General features: G+C 35.5%; 5 protein-coding genes and 1 long non-coding RNA gene across 12 annotated transcripts; 2 read left to right on the top strand and 4 right to left on the bottom strand.

The window, feature by feature from the left end:
- Positions 1-597: 597 nt before the first annotated feature.
- Positions 598-3,267, bottom strand: LOC112799919 (uncharacterized). 2 transcript variants are annotated; one of them, XR_011861825.1, is made up of 4 exons: positions 2,824-3,267; positions 973-2,295; positions 772-832; positions 598-642 (listed from the first exon to the last, which is right to left on the bottom strand). It is a non-coding gene; the product is annotated as an uncharacterized lncRNA (long non-coding RNA). The 2 variants fall into 2 exon arrangements; XR_011861824.1 differs by having other exon boundaries at positions 598-832.
- A 2,984-nt stretch (positions 3,268-6,251) lies between these two features.
- On the top strand, positions 6,252-13,953 carry LOC112800283 (putative pentatricopeptide repeat-containing protein At5g65820). 6 transcript variants are annotated; one of them, XM_072196293.1, is made up of 4 exons: positions 6,252-6,754; positions 7,722-10,156; positions 10,400-10,549; positions 13,234-13,953. In XM_072196293.1, the coding sequence occupies exon 2, from the start codon at positions 7,987-7,989 to the stop codon at positions 9,988-9,990; it is 2,004 nt and encodes a 667-aa protein (XP_072052394.1). In that variant the 5' UTR covers positions 6,252-6,754; positions 7,722-7,986; the 3' UTR covers positions 9,991-10,156; positions 10,400-10,549; positions 13,234-13,953. The 6 variants fall into 6 exon arrangements, with proteins under 6 accessions (XP_072052394.1, XP_072052397.1, XP_072052396.1 ...); XM_072196296.1 differs by having other exon boundaries at positions 7,708-10,156; XM_072196295.1 differs by lacking the exon at positions 13,234-13,953 and adding an exon at positions 11,012-11,876.
- Positions 10,794-11,639, bottom strand: LOC112800284 (uncharacterized). The gene has a single exon (XM_025842480.3). It carries the CDS (start codon positions 11,637-11,639, stop codon positions 10,794-10,796), a length of 846 nt encoding a protein of 281 aa, XP_025698265.1.
- LOC112800286 (uncharacterized) lies at positions 12,751-13,680 on the bottom strand. The gene has a single exon (XM_025842483.3). The coding sequence runs from the start codon at positions 13,678-13,680 to the stop codon at positions 12,856-12,858; it is 825 nt and encodes a 274-aa protein (XP_025698268.1). The 3' UTR covers positions 12,751-12,855.
- A 1,218-nt stretch (positions 13,954-15,171) lies between the features above and the next one.
- On the bottom strand, positions 15,172-16,292 carry LOC112800287 (uncharacterized). Its single transcript, XM_025842484.2, has one exon. It carries the CDS (start codon positions 16,142-16,144, stop codon positions 15,326-15,328), a length of 819 nt encoding a protein of 272 aa, XP_025698269.1. The 5' UTR covers positions 16,145-16,292; the 3' UTR covers positions 15,172-15,325.
- Positions 16,293-17,532: 1,240 nt separating this feature from the next.
- On the top strand, positions 17,533-18,655 carry LOC112800285 (uncharacterized). Its single transcript, XM_025842482.3, has one exon. It carries the CDS (start codon positions 17,664-17,666, stop codon positions 18,501-18,503), a length of 840 nt encoding a protein of 279 aa, XP_025698267.1. The 5' UTR covers positions 17,533-17,663; the 3' UTR covers positions 18,504-18,655.

Genomic DNA, 18,655 nt, shown 5'->3' with positions numbered 1-18,655 from the left:
TTAAAGAGATCGAAATTTTGTAACATGACACTAAAATTTTAGTTCCAATTTCTAATCACCAAGTATAATATTGTATCTCAATTTTCTAATTTCAGTTTTGGTCTCTAAAAAAAATACTAATGCTAATTATTCTTAAAGAAAAAAGTGCAGGGAATCAAGTGTCTAACAAACTAAAAATTGAACAACTCAATTAATTATAATTATTAATAATTAATTTTTAAATTTTTAAATTCAAAATTAAATAATTAAAAACTGATTAAATAAATCTAATTAAAAACTATAAAAACATTCTCCTCCTCTCCCACATTAATCTACACACCCCAACAACAACACACAGATCTCTCTCCCTCACTGTCAGGTCCTCTCCACAAGACCATCAAGTAGGGGTGTTGGTGGTACGGTTTGATTCGGTTTTTGAGAGAAAGGTCATCCGATCCGATCGTCTAATTAAACTGCGGTTTAATTTGGTTCGATTTTTTTAGCGAGACCATTTAAACCAAACCAAACCAATTAAAATCAGTTTGATTTGGTTCGATTTTTTCAATCAATTAAAAAAAATACTACCATACTTGTCGGGTTGTCCGGGTCTGACACAGCTAGCACTGAATGTTTGTTTAAATTGAAGTAATCCCAAATACAGGCCTAACATCATTTTTAACCAGGAAAAGAAAAGAAAGACAAAAGGGGAAAGGATTATTGATTACAGATGAGGGAAAAAGAAAGCAAAACATAACCACATAAGAAAAAATATAAAAATAAATAAATAAGCACCTTTTTTTTGTTCTACTCCTTTGATTTTGCACACCAGTTCATATAGTTCCCTTATGTTCGCCTAAAATATATCAGAGAAACAGAAAAGCAATAATCAGAACTACGTTGGTCTAACATTTCAATTATCACATTATGCCAAGTTAGAACCAAAGTAGATGGCCTTGGAAAATATGCTAATAAGAAAGAATAGAAGAACTTTACATATAAGGTGCAGTCTGGTGGCCATTCTCTTTCCGTGCCTATAATGACTAGAGTCATTCGACTGTCTCAACTTGACACTTAGAATAGTGAAATGCTTTTTTACCAAGCTTTATGACCTATTAACGATGACCCCATGGAAACTAATCCAGCCCCAAGAGGCATTTTAGGTACCAACCCAGAAATGTCACCACCACCACCACCACCACCCCCTTCCCATATTTTGGATGGGGTCAAAGATCCGACCCAACCCGCATAACACCCAGAACCCCAACCTTAGGACATGCATCCCTAACCGCCATGGCGATTAGGTACCCTGCGACGATGCTATCGCTGGAGCTTCATCACTCGCAGCCTTTATTATCTGATTTCTGTTCTTCTAATTTTGCTTTATTCGGTATCACCAAAATTGCACTCTCAAAGTTGCACTCTCTATTGCTTTGGTTTCACATAACTTGCAATATTCATTCTCTTCTCCTTTTGGTTCTCTATTAGTTTCGGCGATTGGCGCAGAATACGATCACATGTCCCAGAGCTGGTTCCCAAGAGAGCGTCCCTTCCTGACCCAATTTACCTTAGGTTCGAGGTCTCCACAATGCTGCTCCATGGCCACTACTCTCAGAAATGCGATCTCCATCATTCCCAGCCTTTGACCACTTCACCTTGTCCATCGCCATGTCCATTTGTCGTTTGTCATTGCCCATCCATGTTCGAGACACTTTTTTTCTCCACCGCATTGGCCAGCTTCTCATTCAATTTGGGCCTAACCCGATTTTCCATGCTAAACTCCTTAGATTACTGATGAAAAATAAAAATACTTACATCCAATGATGCCAGGTGTTGCTCTTTCATTCGCTAGTCAAATTGTGGCCACCTGTAGTCACCCTATGCAAAGCCACCAGAGTCGTGGCCTACATATAATAGCAAATCATGTTCTTTACTTGCAATAGGCTATCAAGTAATGTCAGTGTTCCAATGTCTTCCTCACATAAAAACACTCAACAGTATTTTTTCTTTTTGAATAAAAGATGAATATCATTGACATAGCAATGCCAATGTTTATTACATATGCTTTTAAAATTGAATACGTGTCGTACTTTAACGGATTCGATACTCATCTGTACTTAGTGCAACATAACCGCAAAACCAACAAGACAACCCCATATGAAATCAATTGGTATCTTTTTGCTTAATTTTACAGTTGACACACTCTTATCTGTGGCATCAGTCAACTTCAAAATAAGTGGGTGAACCTCAACACTATATTGCTTCTGTGCAGCACCCTGCGAGATCAACTTCTTCGGTAATGCTGGTCCACCTTTATACCTAGACCATGGTAGACAGAAATCTGTTACATATTGTACAAATTAAACAGTAGTGACCATCAGATGACACAATTGAAATATAACCTTAACCGCCCAAGTTCCAAGACTTCTCCATTTATATGTTACATTCATGATGTCAATACTAAACCTATTAAAAGATAGCAGGTACAATGACGGAGGTAATCTAATACTTCAAATCTGTTTCCATTTTCTCATTATTCAAATTTATCTTACCATACTGATTTCAATCTCTTCCTATCAAGATCCAGAACCTCCAAGACTTGATAAATCATACTAAATCACTTCAAAAGTAATTTTTTATTTTATATTATTTTTCCAGAAAAAACTAATAATAATAAACCAGAAGCAGTTTCAGATAAAGTTTTTAGATATTATCACTTTATCAGATAACAAATATTCAACAATACCAACAATACAAAGTACAAACCAAAGCAGTTTCAGTAATTCAACAGAACAGCAATTGAAAATGAACAAAAAACAGAACAGCAATTTCAGTCAAATTACATACCTGACTCGGTGGCTCGGGCTCCATCTCTGACTTGAATCGGTGACTGGGTGGGAGGTGTTGTGTTGTGGGTGGCCAGAAACGCTGCTGGGTGGTGGCGTGGTGCTCTGTCCGCTGGGTGGTCCTGGGTGAGTGGGTGGTGCTGTGCTACTGCTGGCCAGCTGGGTGCGACTGTGCGAGGGTGGTGCTGGGCTGCTGGGCGCTGGCTGTGGCTGGGGCTTCGTGGTGCTCTCTCTGTCCGCGAGGAGGTCCTGGGAGCAGTGGGAGGAAAGATTCGGCGGCGCTGGAAGGAAGGCTTCGCGGCGCTGCGAGGTGGTGGGAGGAACGGTCTCGCCGGCGCTGGGGGTGCAGAGAGCGAGACTGTGAGAACTGAGAAGAGAGGGGCTAGGTTCCGTTTGGGGGTGGGACGTGGGGGTTACTGGGTTAGAAGTTACGTCACGTTCATTTGGGGGGTGGGGTGGGTTGGGGTGGGCTTGGTTTTTTTAGGTTTTTTTATCTTACCGGTTCGGTTCGGTTCGGTTAGGATTTTATTATTAGAACCGAAAATCAAACCAAACTACAATAAAACAGCAAAACATGTTTTTTCGATTTTTTTGGTTTTTGATTTGTTCGATTTTTTATTTTTTTTTGTTCGGTTAGTCAGTTTAGTTCCGAACATTGTATTGGGTCTTAAATATATTTATTATTCGTGTCAAACTTAACTGTAGAACAATATTACACTTATTTAAATTTTTTGGGGCTGAAATATGACTTTTAAAACATTAAGGACTAAATCAAGCTATTTTTCCACGGGACCTCCCCTATAATCGTAGTAGAGTAAGTTTTTTTCTTCTGAATCAGGTAGATTCATATCTGAAAGAAGTTTATAATAAGTCATTAAACTTTCAGTAATACAAACATGGAGTTCCTTTTTTATTTTTATTCAAGAATAAAGAGAGGCTCGGTGAAATAGATATGTTTGTGAAGATGCAGACTACCTCCACCTGGACAGAAAGACTGTCCAACTATAGGGGTCAAAATAATATTTTATCCTTTATTTTGTAAGTCCTATTTTTTAAGTCCGGAGAATATTTTTAATAACTTTTAATTATTATCTTCTACATCTTTAAATGAGTAATTAATGTTTTTTCAATTATAATTTGAATTTAGTTAATATGTGCTTTTAGGACATATAATAAGACTATTATTAGTAGAAAATTGTAATATTTTTAATAAATATAAAATAAATGCATTAGGAAATTAAATTTTTTGTATTTCCAATAAAAAAACTTTTTAATTTATAATGTTAACATGGAGAAAATACTCAATTTAATCCCTTAAATTGCACTCAAACTTCAATTTAGTCCATCAAGTTTTAATTGTCTCAATTTATTTCTTAAATTTTTCAATTTTTAATTATGTTAGTTTCTGCGATAGTTTCCGTCACAGAGTCAATTGAAAATTTAAGAACTAAATTAAGACTCAAGTATATTTTTATGAACAAAATTGAGTATTTTCTCATTAGCATGTGTCTTTAAGACTGCATTTGGAAGGAAAACTGAAATTGAAAGACTGAAACTGGAAGACAAAGACAGTATTTATATTATGTTTAGTTTAAGATAAATATAGAGATTGATGAATAAATTTAAAATTTAAAAAATTAAATAAAGATATTTTTGAGAATAAATGTTATTGAAATTTTAGTCTTTTGTGTTCTTATTTTCTAAAGGTATTAAAGAAATTGAAATTTTGTATCCTAACACTAAAATTTTAATTATAGTTTCTAATCATCTGTATCTTAATTTTCTAATTTCAATTCTAATCTCTAAAGAGAAATGCTAATACTAATACCATCATCATTTAAAAGAAAAAAAATTGATAAACTAAAAGAGTATTAAAAAGAAATCACGATAAAAAAAACATTTAAATTATGAATAGATAATTTGTTAACAAATTTAGCACAATATTTTGTTCAAAAAGAAACATTACTATATTTTAAAAGAGGATAAAATATACTTTTTGTCCTTAAAATTTGGCAAAAGTTTCAAAAAGTACCTTTACATTTAATTTTGTTTCAATTTTGTCTCAAAAAATTTCGATTTGTATCAAATATATTCTCGACGATTAAATTTTAAAAAAATTTAAGATCAGTCTAACAATAATGCATAAAAATTATGCTTGATTTGCTTGTATTGAGGGTTGTTCTTATAAAATTGTTGTTGAATTGGTCTTAATTTTTTTAAAAAATTAGCCTTCAAAAATATATTTGATATAAATCGAAGATTTTTGGAATAAAATTGAAACAAAATAAAATTTAAAAATATTTTTAAAATTTTTGTCAAATTTAAAAAATAAAAAATATATTTTATTCTTAAAAAAATAGCCATACTTAGCACAATACTTGATTAACTTTATTTAATTGATATTAAAAAAAAATTATAGAATGCACCTACATAGTTAGATGAATCGGGTGGTCTATTTTGTATAAATTTATAGAAGAAAAAAAATAATATTCAAATAGAATGATATATCTCCTATTATCAGAGTAAATATTTTTTTTATCCTCTAACTATTTATTTAAAAAATAATATTTTTTCATAATTCAAAAAACTCTAACCTACTCTTAATTATTTGATAAATTAGTTTAAACAATTATTGTAATCAATTGTTAAAACTGATAATATACTGACGTGTCAGGTATAAAAAATCACATGAATGTCATACAGAAGCGATTTTAAAAAGGGTTTTGTTAAGTAAATAATGACTTTTGTAGATAATATTGAACATCTAATTATTGTTAACTGTGCATGAGTAAATCAAATCAAAAGAAATAACTATCTAATTAAAAATAATCAATATAATTATCTGTACACCTATTAATTCAACATTCAATATATCTATTATTCACATTATTTAATATTATCATTGTCTATCTATATATTTTCTTTTAAAAAATATGGACTAATAAATCCTTAAAAAGGTCTCTCTCTTCTCCAACTTCATGCCTATCTGTCCTTAGGATTTGAGGAAGACAAAAGCTCGTACTCACAGCCTCATGCAATTGAGACAATGGAGATGGACATGACGACGTGGCGCTGATAATTAACACATTACATTACACATAATCTGACACATCATTATGTAATCGTTTTTGAGCAAATGGTTGTAGGAGTTTATTAATCTAATTATTTAAACGGATGAGGACCATCGTGATATTTCAGGATGATTAGGGGAATAGTTGAAAAAAATGGACTAACCCGAGTGAGCGGACTAGAAAATTGGCGATCTGCCTTCTAGGCCGGTCCGGGTGAACATTGGATTGGATAAGGAACAAATCCGGTGAGAACCAGTTTGAATCGGTCAGATTTTGTGAAAACCGATGAACCGGAAGGTGTGAGAAACCGGACCGGTTCAGAAAACTTTTTAAAACCACAAAAGTCCAAAACCACGTCGTTTGTAAATTGTAACAGACCTAGGCTAGTTCTCTGCCCACGCCATCCCCAAACTCTCCTCTCCCTCTCACTTTCGGAAACGGCACACTACACACACAGGCACAGCACTGGCAGCTCACCTCGGTTCACCGCCACCGCACGCTCGCCGCCATCGCCGCGCCTCTCGCCGGATTCTCCGAATGTTGTGCTCGCGATTCGCGTCTTGCCCCTCTCCTCCGTCTGTGCTGTGTGCTCGGCCTCTCGCGTCTCGCCGTGCCTCCGCCGGTGAGTGCTCGAGCTGCGGTTCCTGAAGCTGTGCAGCGTGTCGTCGTCGTCCGCCATCACAGCACCGAACGCCTGGTGTGCTCCACTGCTCGCGTCTTGCCTCTCTTCCTGCAGCTGTGCTTCCTGGTGAGTGCTCGCGTCTCGCCGCGCTGCGCCTCCGTCCCTCCCTCTCCTCTCTTCCGTGGTTGTTGCTGCCTGAACTGCTTCTCATCGTCCACCTTCTGCCTCTGCAACAACAGGTGAGCATTTAATTTTTTCCAGGTTGATTCATTGATGTTATTGCTGTGAATTTTATTGTTGATTGGTTTATGAGTTGATTAGAAATAAACATGGCAGTGGTTGAATTGAAATGTTGAATTGATTTCTGAATTGGTTTATGAATATGAATATGCAGGGGTTTTGCTGATTATGAATATGGTTTAATTGTTGAATATGTAGTCGTTTTGTTAATTGTTGAATTAGTTTATGAATTGGTTTCGCTGATTATGAATTTTGTTGATTGTTAATTGTCGTTGCTGTAATGATGCTGGTTTCTTTTGCTATTTGTTACTTAGTTGATTGATTTTTTTTCTTTTATGGGATTTTAAGATGGCTTCATCAGAAACACCATCATCCCAAGAACATCAGATGAAGATATACCTAGACTTTCAAATTACTCCTTGGACATAGTTTATGGATTGTTATTTTTAGTGTGTCAAATTAAGATACTATTATAGTAGTACTGACTAATTTTATGTCTATTTTCGTATTAGTTATTTTTATAATTTGAGATTTGATTGTTGTTGTTAGTGAAGACATGCATTTCAATTTTTGACTATTTTATATTATATTATTTAAATAAGACCGGGTCAATCAGTTGAACTAGTGACCCAATAGTCTGACCGTTTTGATCACCAAGTCAGTTATGACAACTATATTTTGGGGACGCCACTGCAAATGGCCAGGGGTGGAATATTACTCATATTGTTTGTATTTTTAGATATTGGTAAAAACTTTGGTGTAACATTCGGTTATTGGATTTTATGGTGTTTTTCAAAATTTTGAGGGCGGGACAATATGCCATAAAATCCAATAACTGAGTGTTACACCAAAGTTTCTTCCATATCCAAAAAAATTAGCCAATAAATCTATCCAAAATTTTTCTCATGTCCTTTTCTTATACGGTAGTAACCCAAGAGGCACCCGTTAACAGATTAGTATTTGCAGCGGTGGGACATGGGATGCTGAGAACCTCGCGGATGAGCTCTTCATTCACTCCTTTCTTGGCAACTCCATTGCCTTATGCTTCAATTTCAGATTCCAATTTGTGATTAACAAGAGTTGGGTGCTTTGCTTTATTCCACTGCGAAATTCTTGACGCCCCTCTCCAATGCTATTTTGTCATTGTTCCTAATCTCACCCTCGTTCCTCTCAAATTGAATCATCTGGCGGCGGTGGAGTACCAAACCAGGGTTGAGTGAGCCTCAAGAAAATGCAGAGATTTTCGAGAAAAACATTGCCTTTCTTCAAAAAAGTTAATTTTTTCCAACTTCCCTTGACAAATTCATTAACAGTTATTGGACAGAAAAATACACTATCCCAGCTGTTTTCTACTAGTTTTGAGGTGTGTTCACCACATTCGCCACCACTCAATCATAAGTCCTCAGAATTTGATAATAGTAGCAGCTGCATCAGCAGTGCCGCATCAAAAAACCATTTTGGCCTTATTCACCTTCAATGTAGTCCAGAAAAGGATGTAAATGACCAAAGCTACGATGATGAGTTTGCTTCTGATGTGGAAAAAGTTTATAGAATATTGAGAAAATATCATTCTAGGGTTCCCAAATTGGAGCTTGCTTTGAAAGAATCTGGAATTGTTGTGAGGCCTGGATTAACTGAGCGCATCTTGAATCGATGTGGCGATGCCGGGAATTTGGCATATAGATTCTATGCATGGGCTTCTAAGCAGTCCGATTATCAACATAGTCAAGAAGTTTACAAAGCTATGATTAAGGTTTTGGGCAAAATGCGGCAATTTGGAGCTGTTTGGGCACTAATTGATGAAATGAGGCAAGAGAATCCTATGTTAATTTCTCCACAGATGTTTGTTATTCTAATGAGGAAGTTTGCTTCTGCAAGGATGGTTCAGAAGGCTATTGAAGTATTAGATGAAATGCCCAATTACGGATGTGAGCCTGATGAATATGTTTTCGGGTGTTTGTTGGATGCATTGTGCAAGAATGGTAGCATTAAGGAAGCCGCTTCGCTTTTTGAGGACATGAGATATCGATTTCCTCCAACCATCAAACATTTCACTTCCTTGTTGTATGGTTGGTGTAGAGAAGGGAAACTTATGGAAGCAAAACATGTGTTGGTGCAAATGAAGGATGCAGGCATTGAACCGGATATCGTTGTTTATAACAATTTGCTTAGTGGTTATGCTCTAGCTGCGAAAATGGGGGATGCTTATGATCTTTTGAAGGAGATGAGAAGGATAGGTTGTGGACCGAATGCAACCTCGTACACAATTTTGATCCAATCACTATGCAAACATGAAAGATTGGAGGAGGGAATGCGGTTATTTGTTGAGATGCAGAGAAATGGCTGTGATGTGGATGCCATAACCTATACAACATTGATTAGTGGGTTTTGCAAGTGGGGAAAAGTTGAAAGAGGTTATGAGCTTTTGGATCGGATGATACAACAAGGCCATGTGCCAAATCAGCTGACTTATCATCATCTCATGTTTGCCCATGAAAAGAAGGAAGAACTGGAGGAGTGTATGGAACTGGTGAATGAGATGCACAAGATTGGTTGCACTCCTGACCTTAACATCTACAATACGGTTATTAGGTTGGCTTGCAAGTTGGGAGAGATCAAGGAAGGTGTTTGGATTTGGAATGAAATGGAAGCAAGTGGGCTTAGTCCAGGCATTGACACCTTTGTCATAATGATTAATGGCTTTCTTGAGCAAGGTTGTCAGATTGAAGCTTGTGAACATTTCAAGGAGATGGTTGGCAGAGGGCTTTTTACCACCCCTCAGTACGGTACATTGAAGGAGTTGATGAATTTCCTTTTAAGAGCTCAAAAGCTTGAACTGGCTAAAGATACTTGGAATTGTATCACATCTACCAAAGGGTGTGAATTGAATGCGGGTGCATGGACAATATGGATTCATGCACTCTTTTCAAAGGGACATGTAAAGGAAGCTTGTTCATTCTGCATAGACATGTTGGATCAGGGGTTAATGCCACAGCCGGATACTTTTGCCAAGCTAATGCGCGGTCTGCGGAAACTATATAACAGACAATTTGCGGTAGAGATCACTGAAAAGGTGAGGAAAATGGCTGCTGATCAGAAGATCAGTTTCAAGATGTACAAGCGGAGAGGAGAGAGGGACTTGAAAGAAAAAGCGAAGGAGAAAAAGGATGGGAGGAAGAGGAGGGCTAGGCAACGCCATTGGGGTGGAAGCCGGCAGAAATCTAGCACATTATAAATTTCACTAGTGAAGCTTGACATACATTCTAGAGGTTCCCCAAACGAGACTCTCATTTTGGACCAGAATTTGGTGAAGCAATTTAATTGGATGAAAATTAATGATGTTATTTGGTTTGATTCAAGGCATGATTGAAGACATAGGAGAAGTTGCTTTGTTCTTTGAGGTATCAATTTCTATGTTTTACTTAATGCCTTAATGGATAGATGTTGAGGCAAGGAGTGGTTTGCATTTTAAATTGGACAAGGGTTTATGAATGCAATTGAATGCTTTATATTAAGCTTATTATTACTTTTTTTTTTTTATGTGAAAAAGGGCTTGTATCGTAGCATCGGTAGTATATTGTATTACAGATTATTTGTCGAAAATTTTTAATATATGCTGCTCTTTTTTATTACTTCTCTAACAGAGGATAAGACACTCTACTTCACCATATCAGTACTATTAAGCACATTGCTCATGGGCAATTTGAAGAGGAACTTCTGAGATTCCTGCAGCATTGTGCAATATTGATTCAAGGGGCTCTGGATTGCAAAAACGCATTGCTACCTCTTAAAAGGTGAAATTAAATGCTTCACTTGCTTCTTGTACATTATGCTCCGATTGTACTTTAGTGTTTTTGGCAGCAACAAATTTAAAATATTCTCTATTTAGGCAAATAAAACCATGAATAACAACAAACGCACCAAAAAATATAGTATAAACCTTTCTCTATATTTGATTTGATTGTATAACTATTGCATTGTGTCATTACATATATACAAATTTAGTGGGATCAAAATTGCTTTATGTTGAAATAGTCTCTATTGGGATAATATGTTCAAAAGGGATGTCTTAGTCTTAATCATGCTCCTAAATAAGCTTTCTAATCTAATCTCAATGCTTTCAATTGCAATCTCCAAAGCCTCCAATTGCTCATGTGCTACTTTCATGTTGGAACCATTAGCACCTTCTTTTAAAAGGATGTTCAAAGTTGCATCCACCAGTTGTAATTCATTGCAATTCTCTGAGTTATCTTCAGATGCAACCACTCCTTTATGCATCAACTTGTTCATCCATTTGGCTGCCTTTGACTTCGATGCTGGACGAGCGAAAAAAGTCAAAAGGGATTGGAAGATAGACACGTTCATTGCAATCACTTCTCTTAAAACTCTCATCATTTCTTCATTCAACAGTTGAGATGCTCCGAATTTGCTTTGTAGCTGCTTCAAGGTTGTGATCACCTTGTTGACATTTTTCTTCGTCTTCTTTGAGAAGGAATTGTATTCAGCTATGCTTGTTTCGATGGTTGAATCACCCTTTCTCCTTCTAAGAGCTGAATGAAGGAATTGCACATTCTCCTTGATCTGCATAACTGTGTCCCTTGTGATGCCACATATATCCAAGACCTTCATGGATCCATCCAAGATTTCTTCAATGCATTTGTCACCTTGTTGTTGAGAGATGACCTTTTGGGTTGATGCAACATTGAGAAGATCATCCAAAGAAGAGTGTAAATCTTCCAAAAAGGACAAGCTAGTGACAATTGACTCAGACGTCGAAGTTGCTTCGAAAGCCTTGAGATTATTCAATTCATCTCTTACCCTGGAGAAGCATGGATGAGATCCATTTGGCAAACTGTTTGACCGAACATGCAACTTGCTTGCCATTTTTACTACTCTTTTCTTGTTTGTTCTTTTTTTTTTTCCCTCTTCCTTTTTTTGGAGTAAGCTCAATGCTTGTATTCTGCAGTCTAATTCCTTTGAAACTCTTTATATAGGGGCAATTCCATAGACCAAAAGCCAACACAAGAGACATTACAACTCACCTATCTTATAATCAAAGTGTATAAACCAGAAAGCATGTGGATCATGCATATACTTTATTGGAATATGTTAAGCTTGTCACATCTCTGCCTAACAATAACAATAACATTATTGAAAGTTACATGGTTTCAAAGTTTATTAAATGACACCACCTAATGTGCCTCAACTTGCTCCCCATTAATACATTACCCTCTTTGATTCCAAATAATATATAGTTGATGCTGCTTCAGAGATTGTCTCAATATGAGGGGGTTGGAGCTATGCAAAATTAGATTAAATTACAAATTTTTGAGATGCTGGGATCTGGATTGTGATATGGAGAATGGTAATAATATATATGACAGATAAGTTTGTTAGATTAAGAGAACATAATGATGGGCAGATTAGCAGCATTGGAGTAGTTCGTAAGTCATGTATCCCTTTCTTATTATCATAATTTCTTTCTAATAATTTATTATTATAGAATTAAAGTATTTAACTCAATTATCTTCTACCTTAAGGATTTTAAAGTTTTAAATATGTGATTAAATAAAAGCGTTAACATTTTTCACAAAATAATATCTTGATGTTGATTCAAGAGTGCATGCTCTTAGTTTGTTTCAATATTTTCAAATTCAATCAAGTTTTTTCTGTTTATTAGCAAATAAAAGAAAGAAAGACCCAAAAAAAAAAAAAACAAATGTAACAAAATACCAAAGGAAAAGAAAGAAAAGAGTTTTGTGACTAATCTTGATAAAAATATAAACAGTAAAAGCTGCTATAGATTTAGTTTGTATTTCAAGTAAGCAGGTTAATAAATTTGGGAACTTTGAATTTTTTTTTTTTTTTACTTGAAGCCTAAAAGTCAAATCTAATTACTGGATATTAATTGTTTTGTTCATTAAGCAGGAGCATATTCATATAGTATCTGCTATTAGATAAATAAAACAATGATTAAACAAGAAAGACACCAAAATTTAGAGTATAAACTTTTGTATGTATTTGATTTGATTGCATTTGTACACATATATATATACACATATGGTAGATCAAAATTGGTATTCTGAAGATAGTGTGTATTCTATTGGGATAATATGTTCAAAAGGGATGTTCTAGTCTTAATCATGCGCCTAAATAAGTTCTCCAAACCACTCTCAATGCTTTCAATAGCAATCTCCAAAGCCTCTAATTGTTCATTGGAAGCATGAATCTGGGAGCCTTTTGCACCTTCATTTAAGAGGGTGTTCAAAGCTGCATCCGCCAATTGCAATTCATTGCCACTCTCTGAGTTCACTTCTCCCTTTTGCATCAACTTGTTCATCCATTTGATTGCCTTTGACTTTGAAGGACCACCCAAGAATGATAGCAGACATTGGAAGACACACATGCTTATTGCTATCACTTTGCTTAGAATGCTAAGATCTTGATGCTGATTTAAGATTCCATATTTGCTTTGTAGGTGCTTCAAAGATGTGATCAACTTGTTGACATTCTTCCTCATCTTCTTTGAGGAGGAATTGTATTTGGCTATGCTCTTTTCAATGCATGAGTCTCCCTTTCTTCTTCTAAGAGATGAATGAAGTGATCGTACATTCTCCTTGATCTGCATGACAGTGTCCCTTGTGATGCCACATACATCCAAGACTTTGATTGAGCCATCCAAGATCTCTTGGAAGCATTTCTCACTTTGATGATCAGAAATGGCCTTCTGGGTTGAACCAACATTGAGAAGACTCTCCAAGGAGAAGTATACGTCTTCCAACATGGACAAGCCTTTGGCAACCGACTCAGATGTGCAGGTTACATCAAAGTTCCTGAGGTTGTTCAACTGCTCTTGCACTCTTGAGGAGCATGGATGAGATCCATTTGGCAAACTGTTTGATCGAACATGCAATTTGCTTGCCATTGTTCTTTTTCTTTCTTTTGGAGGAAGCTCAATGCTGTTTGTTTTTTGTAGTCTATGCCCTTTGGCACCTCTCCTTATATAGGGTCTATTCAATTATTCACAATTTGTTTCCATAGACCAACTTAAGAGATAATACAGTTCACCAATCTTAATCATGTGTAGAAAGCATGTGAAGCATGCATTATTCTCTTGGAATATGGTAAGCTTGTCCCATCTCTGCCTAACATGTGATACTTTTGCATCAAATTATTCAAAGTGAAATGGTTTTGGAAACTATGAAGTGTATTATCTGGCATGTCCCCGTTACTCATCACCTAATGTGGCTCCTATGCTGCCACACTAACCCCTTTGATTCCAAATATATAATATAATTCATGCTGCTTCAGTGATTGTCTCAAATCATGAGGTTGGAACTATGCAACATGGATTAAATTACACTTTTCTGATAAGGTTGAGATCCTCATTTTGTGATATGGAGAATGCTAACTAATATATTTATAAATATATATATGACAGATAAGTTTGTTGAGATTAAGAGAACATAATGATGGACCAATTATGAGCATTAGAGTAATTTTTAAATGTGTGCACGAATAACATGTAGTCTTCATGTCTCCCCTTCTTATTATCAAAATCTCCTTCATCATGTAGTATTAATCTGGTTTTAACTTTTAGCATATCAGAAAGAATGTTGATCCCAATATTTAGCTCAATATTCTTGTGAAATTTCAAAGTACATAAAGGACATTCAGTACTGTTCTTGCTGTTTGTTATATAGGATCATAGATATTTGTCAAGATTTCCTGTGGAAAATATCAACAAAGTAGAGGATGAGCAAAGATTAAGTAAAGAAAAAGAGAAAGTTAAAGAGAGAAAAATGTTGGCCGAATAAAATTAGTTTCCAATGTTTATAAATCTTACACCATAGCAGAAAAGAAAAGGAAGAATATCTCAATACAAATTTATAGAGACTAAAAATTTAATAAATCAAGGATTAGTTATTCATCAAATATCAACAATGGTACTGACTTATTTATCCCTAAACATAATTTTGTCATAATAATTGCCTCAATGGTTTTTATTGTCAAAATAGAACAATATGGTGGATTCTCTAGTGGAAGAAAATTGTTATGATAACTCTAACTGATGTTGATCAAGTGTCTTTCATTTTTCTAGTTCCATAATGTATAATGCTTTTGTTTCATTTTGGACTATGTCTAATGATTTATAATAATTGAGGTACTTTCTCTAACAGATTGTTATTCAATGAATTTGATTTAACTTCCTCTTAAAGAGAATTGTTCAGTGCACGAGTGGCATGTCATTAGTAGATATCATTAAAGTTTAATTAATTATTCTACTTGCTTAGTAGATATCATACTCCACCCAAGTTTTAAGATAAGTGATGGAGAGAGACTAAATTAAATGTTAATGTATGTGCAGAGAAACTTAAAAAGATGACCCATACAAAAGAAAAGAGAGCAAAATATATGAAATGTGAATTTTCTTTTGTATTTGATTATGTAACCATAGAATTTTATACATGTACAAATCAAAGAGATCAAAATTTTCAACCTTCCAGAGATCCTTAAAATTGGGATTCTTTTGTAGGATTTAGAGAGAGATAAGAATAAGTGAGTAGACTCTACTGAGTCATAATGTTTAAAAGAGAGGCTCTGGTTTTTACCAAGCGCCTAAATAAGTTCTCCAAAGCAATTTCAATGCTTTCAATGGCATCTTCCAGAGCATCCAATCTTCCATGTGCTACTTGCATGTTGGAACCATTAGCACCTTCATTTAAAACGGTGTTCAATGCTTCATCAACACACTGCAGCTCATTGGAATTCTTTGAGCTCACTTCTCCCTTATGCATCAACTTGTTCATCCATTTAGTTGCCTTTAATTTTGAAGGAGGACCAGCCAAGAATGAGAGAAGGGATTGAAAGACAGACATGTTCATCACCATCACTTCCCTTACAACACTAATCACTTCTTCATTCAGGAGTGAGGAAGCACCAAACTTGCTTTCTGATTGCTTCAAAGATGTGATCAACTTCTTGATATTTTTCTTCATCTTCTTTGAGAATGAATTATATTCTGCTACAATCTTTTCAATATTTGAATCTGCCTTTCTCCTTCTGAGAGCAGAGTGAAGTGATTGTACATTTTCCTTGATCTGCATCACTGTGTCCCTTGTGATTCCACATATATCCAAAAGTCTCAAAGAGCCATCCAATATCTCTTCACCTTGATGATGAAATATGGCCTTTTGGGTGGAAGAAACACTGAGAAGATCGTCCAAGGAAATGTATAGATTTTCTAACAAGGACAATCCAAATGCAGATGCAGATGTGGATGTTGCTTCAAAAGTCTTGACCTTGTTGAGCTCCTCTTGAACCCTTGTGGAGGATGGATGAGATGCAGATGGCAAACTGTTTGAACGAACATGAAGATTGCTTGCCATTGTTTTCTGTTTTTTTTTTCTCTCTCTTTTTTGGTGATTATTGTTTCTGAAAGAGAGCTGTGAATGCTGATGTGTTGGTACCAAGTCCTTGACTCTCTCTCTATATAAGAGAAGCTATTGATGATTGGTTTCTAGAGGCATCACACACAGCTCATCAATGATCTCCCAATCAGAGAGTGAGAATCATTCATGTGGTCCATACATGAATTCCCTTGGAATATGTGAAGCTTGTCACATCTCTGACATACCCTCTTGTTATTATATTATAATGTGATGTTATGCAATTGTGCTACCTGTCTTGTTTTGCTTGTGTTGGCTCATTAGTCATCACCAACATTGCCTCCTCTTGCTGCCACATTGCCCTCTTTCATTGCAAATATTATAATGATTGCTGTTTCTGCCATATTTGCAAAATCCATTAAACAAATGGTTTTAGTTTTATGAGAGGGTTGGGATCCAAATGCATTGAATATGAAACATGTAGAGAATAATTTACATACCTACCTATAAAACTCAATATAACTTTGTTTTATGACTAAGGTAAATAGGCTGATCTATTAAACCTTGTTCCTTAGGGATACAGAGGGAACAAAGAGAAAATGAGCAGAGTTATTTTGCATGTTGCTTAATATATATATCTAATTAAATTCCAGAAGTTAAATAGCATATGACAATTACTAGGATTAAAATATTATTACTTAAAAAAATTAAACAAGAGATCTTTGACAATTAGTAGCAAATGCACCCCTTAATCCTAGAACAGCAAGAATAGTACATGTCCTTTCTGTACTTTGATATTTCACAATATTGAGGTAAAGATTAGTGTCAACAGAAACAATGTACATGAAAAATCTTAGCAGAAAATGATGAAATCCTAGCAAGGAGGAGATTACCATTAAAAAAGGTGAGACATGAATACTACATGCTACCCGTACACACACTTATGACTTAACTAGTCTAAATGCTACTAATTGAACCATCATTTTATATGTGACACCATTAATGATTGACCATATTTTATATTCACAGGATCAGAATCTCAACCTTGCAGGAGCCATTTTTTAATCCATGCTGCAGCTCCATAGCTCTATCATATTGGGACAAACCAATGGACATTATTGAAGTGAATCATATAATATTTGCAATCAAAGAGGATAATGTGGCAGCAGAGGAGGCAATGTTGGTGATGACTAATGAGGTTCTGTGAATGCAAACACAAGGAGAACATGACAGGTAGCACTTCTAATGCATTTATAACAACACAATAATGTTGGTTAGAGATGTGGCAACCTTAACAAATTCCAAGAAAATCCATGCATGTAACCCATGCTTTCATTGGTTGAGATATGTGAGCTGTGATGCTTTATTATGTTGGCCAATAGGAATCAATCATGAAAAAGTAGCTACCTTCTATATATAAAGACAATGAGCCAATGGATTTGATAAGAGAACACACACAAACTAACATTAGAGCTTTCTTCAATCCCTTAGAAAGAAGAACACACAAATATATACAACAATGGAAACCAAATTTCACATTCGGTCAAACAGTTTGCCAAATGGATCTCATCCAAGCTACACAAAGGTTCAAGAGGAGCTCAACAAGCTCAGGACTTATGAAGCAACATCTGCTTCAACATCTGAGTCAATTAGCACTGGATTGTCCTTGCTTCAAGACTTATATGTTTCCTTGGATGATCTTCTCAATGCTGCTTCAACTCAAAAGGTTATCTCCCATCATCAAGGTGACAAATGCTTTGAAGAGATCTTGGATGGCTCAATCAAAGTCTTGGATATATGTGGAATCACAAGGGACACAGTTATGCAGATCAAGGAAAATGTACAATCCCTTCATTCTGCTCTCAGAAGGAGAAAGGCAGATTCAACTATTGGATCAAGCATAGCCGAATACAATTTGTTGACAAAGGAGATTAAGAAGAATGTCAAGAAGTTGAACACATCTTTGAAGCAGAGCCAATTTGGAGCATCCCCATTGTTGAATGAAGGTCAAGATGCTGCTAATGTGATTAGTGTTTTAAGAGAAGTCATTGAAATGAACATGTCTGTCTTCCAATCCCTACTTTCATTCTTGGCTGGTCCTCTTTCAAAGTCAAAGGCAGCTAAATGGATGAACAAATTGATGCATAAGGAAGAAGTGAACTCACAAAATTCCAATGAGTTGCAGTGTGTTGATGCTGCTTTAAGAACCATGCTAAATGAAGGTTCCAACATGAAGATAGCACATGAAAGATTGGAGGCTTTGGAGAATGTCATCACAAGCCTTGAGAATGATTTGGAGAACCTATTTAGGCATTTGATCAAAACAAGAGTCTCTCTTTTGAACATCATGGCTCAATAGAGTCTGTTGTTATTCTTTATAAATCCTGAGATAGGTTCCAAATTTTGTAGACCTTAGAGGATTAAAATTTTTGACCTACTTAGTTTGTATATGTATATGATTCAATTCAATATATAACACAATCAAATACAAAGAAATGTTTATACTCTATC

Source organism: Arachis hypogaea, chromosome 5 (assembly GCF_003086295.3).
Source record: "Arachis hypogaea cultivar Tifrunner chromosome 5, arahy.Tifrunner.gnm2.J5K5, whole genome shotgun sequence".
Taxonomy (NCBI): domain Eukaryota; kingdom Viridiplantae; phylum Streptophyta; class Magnoliopsida; order Fabales; family Fabaceae; genus Arachis; species Arachis hypogaea.
Note: the sequence above shows the minus strand (reverse complement) of the source record. Positions and strands in the feature narration are given on the sequence as shown.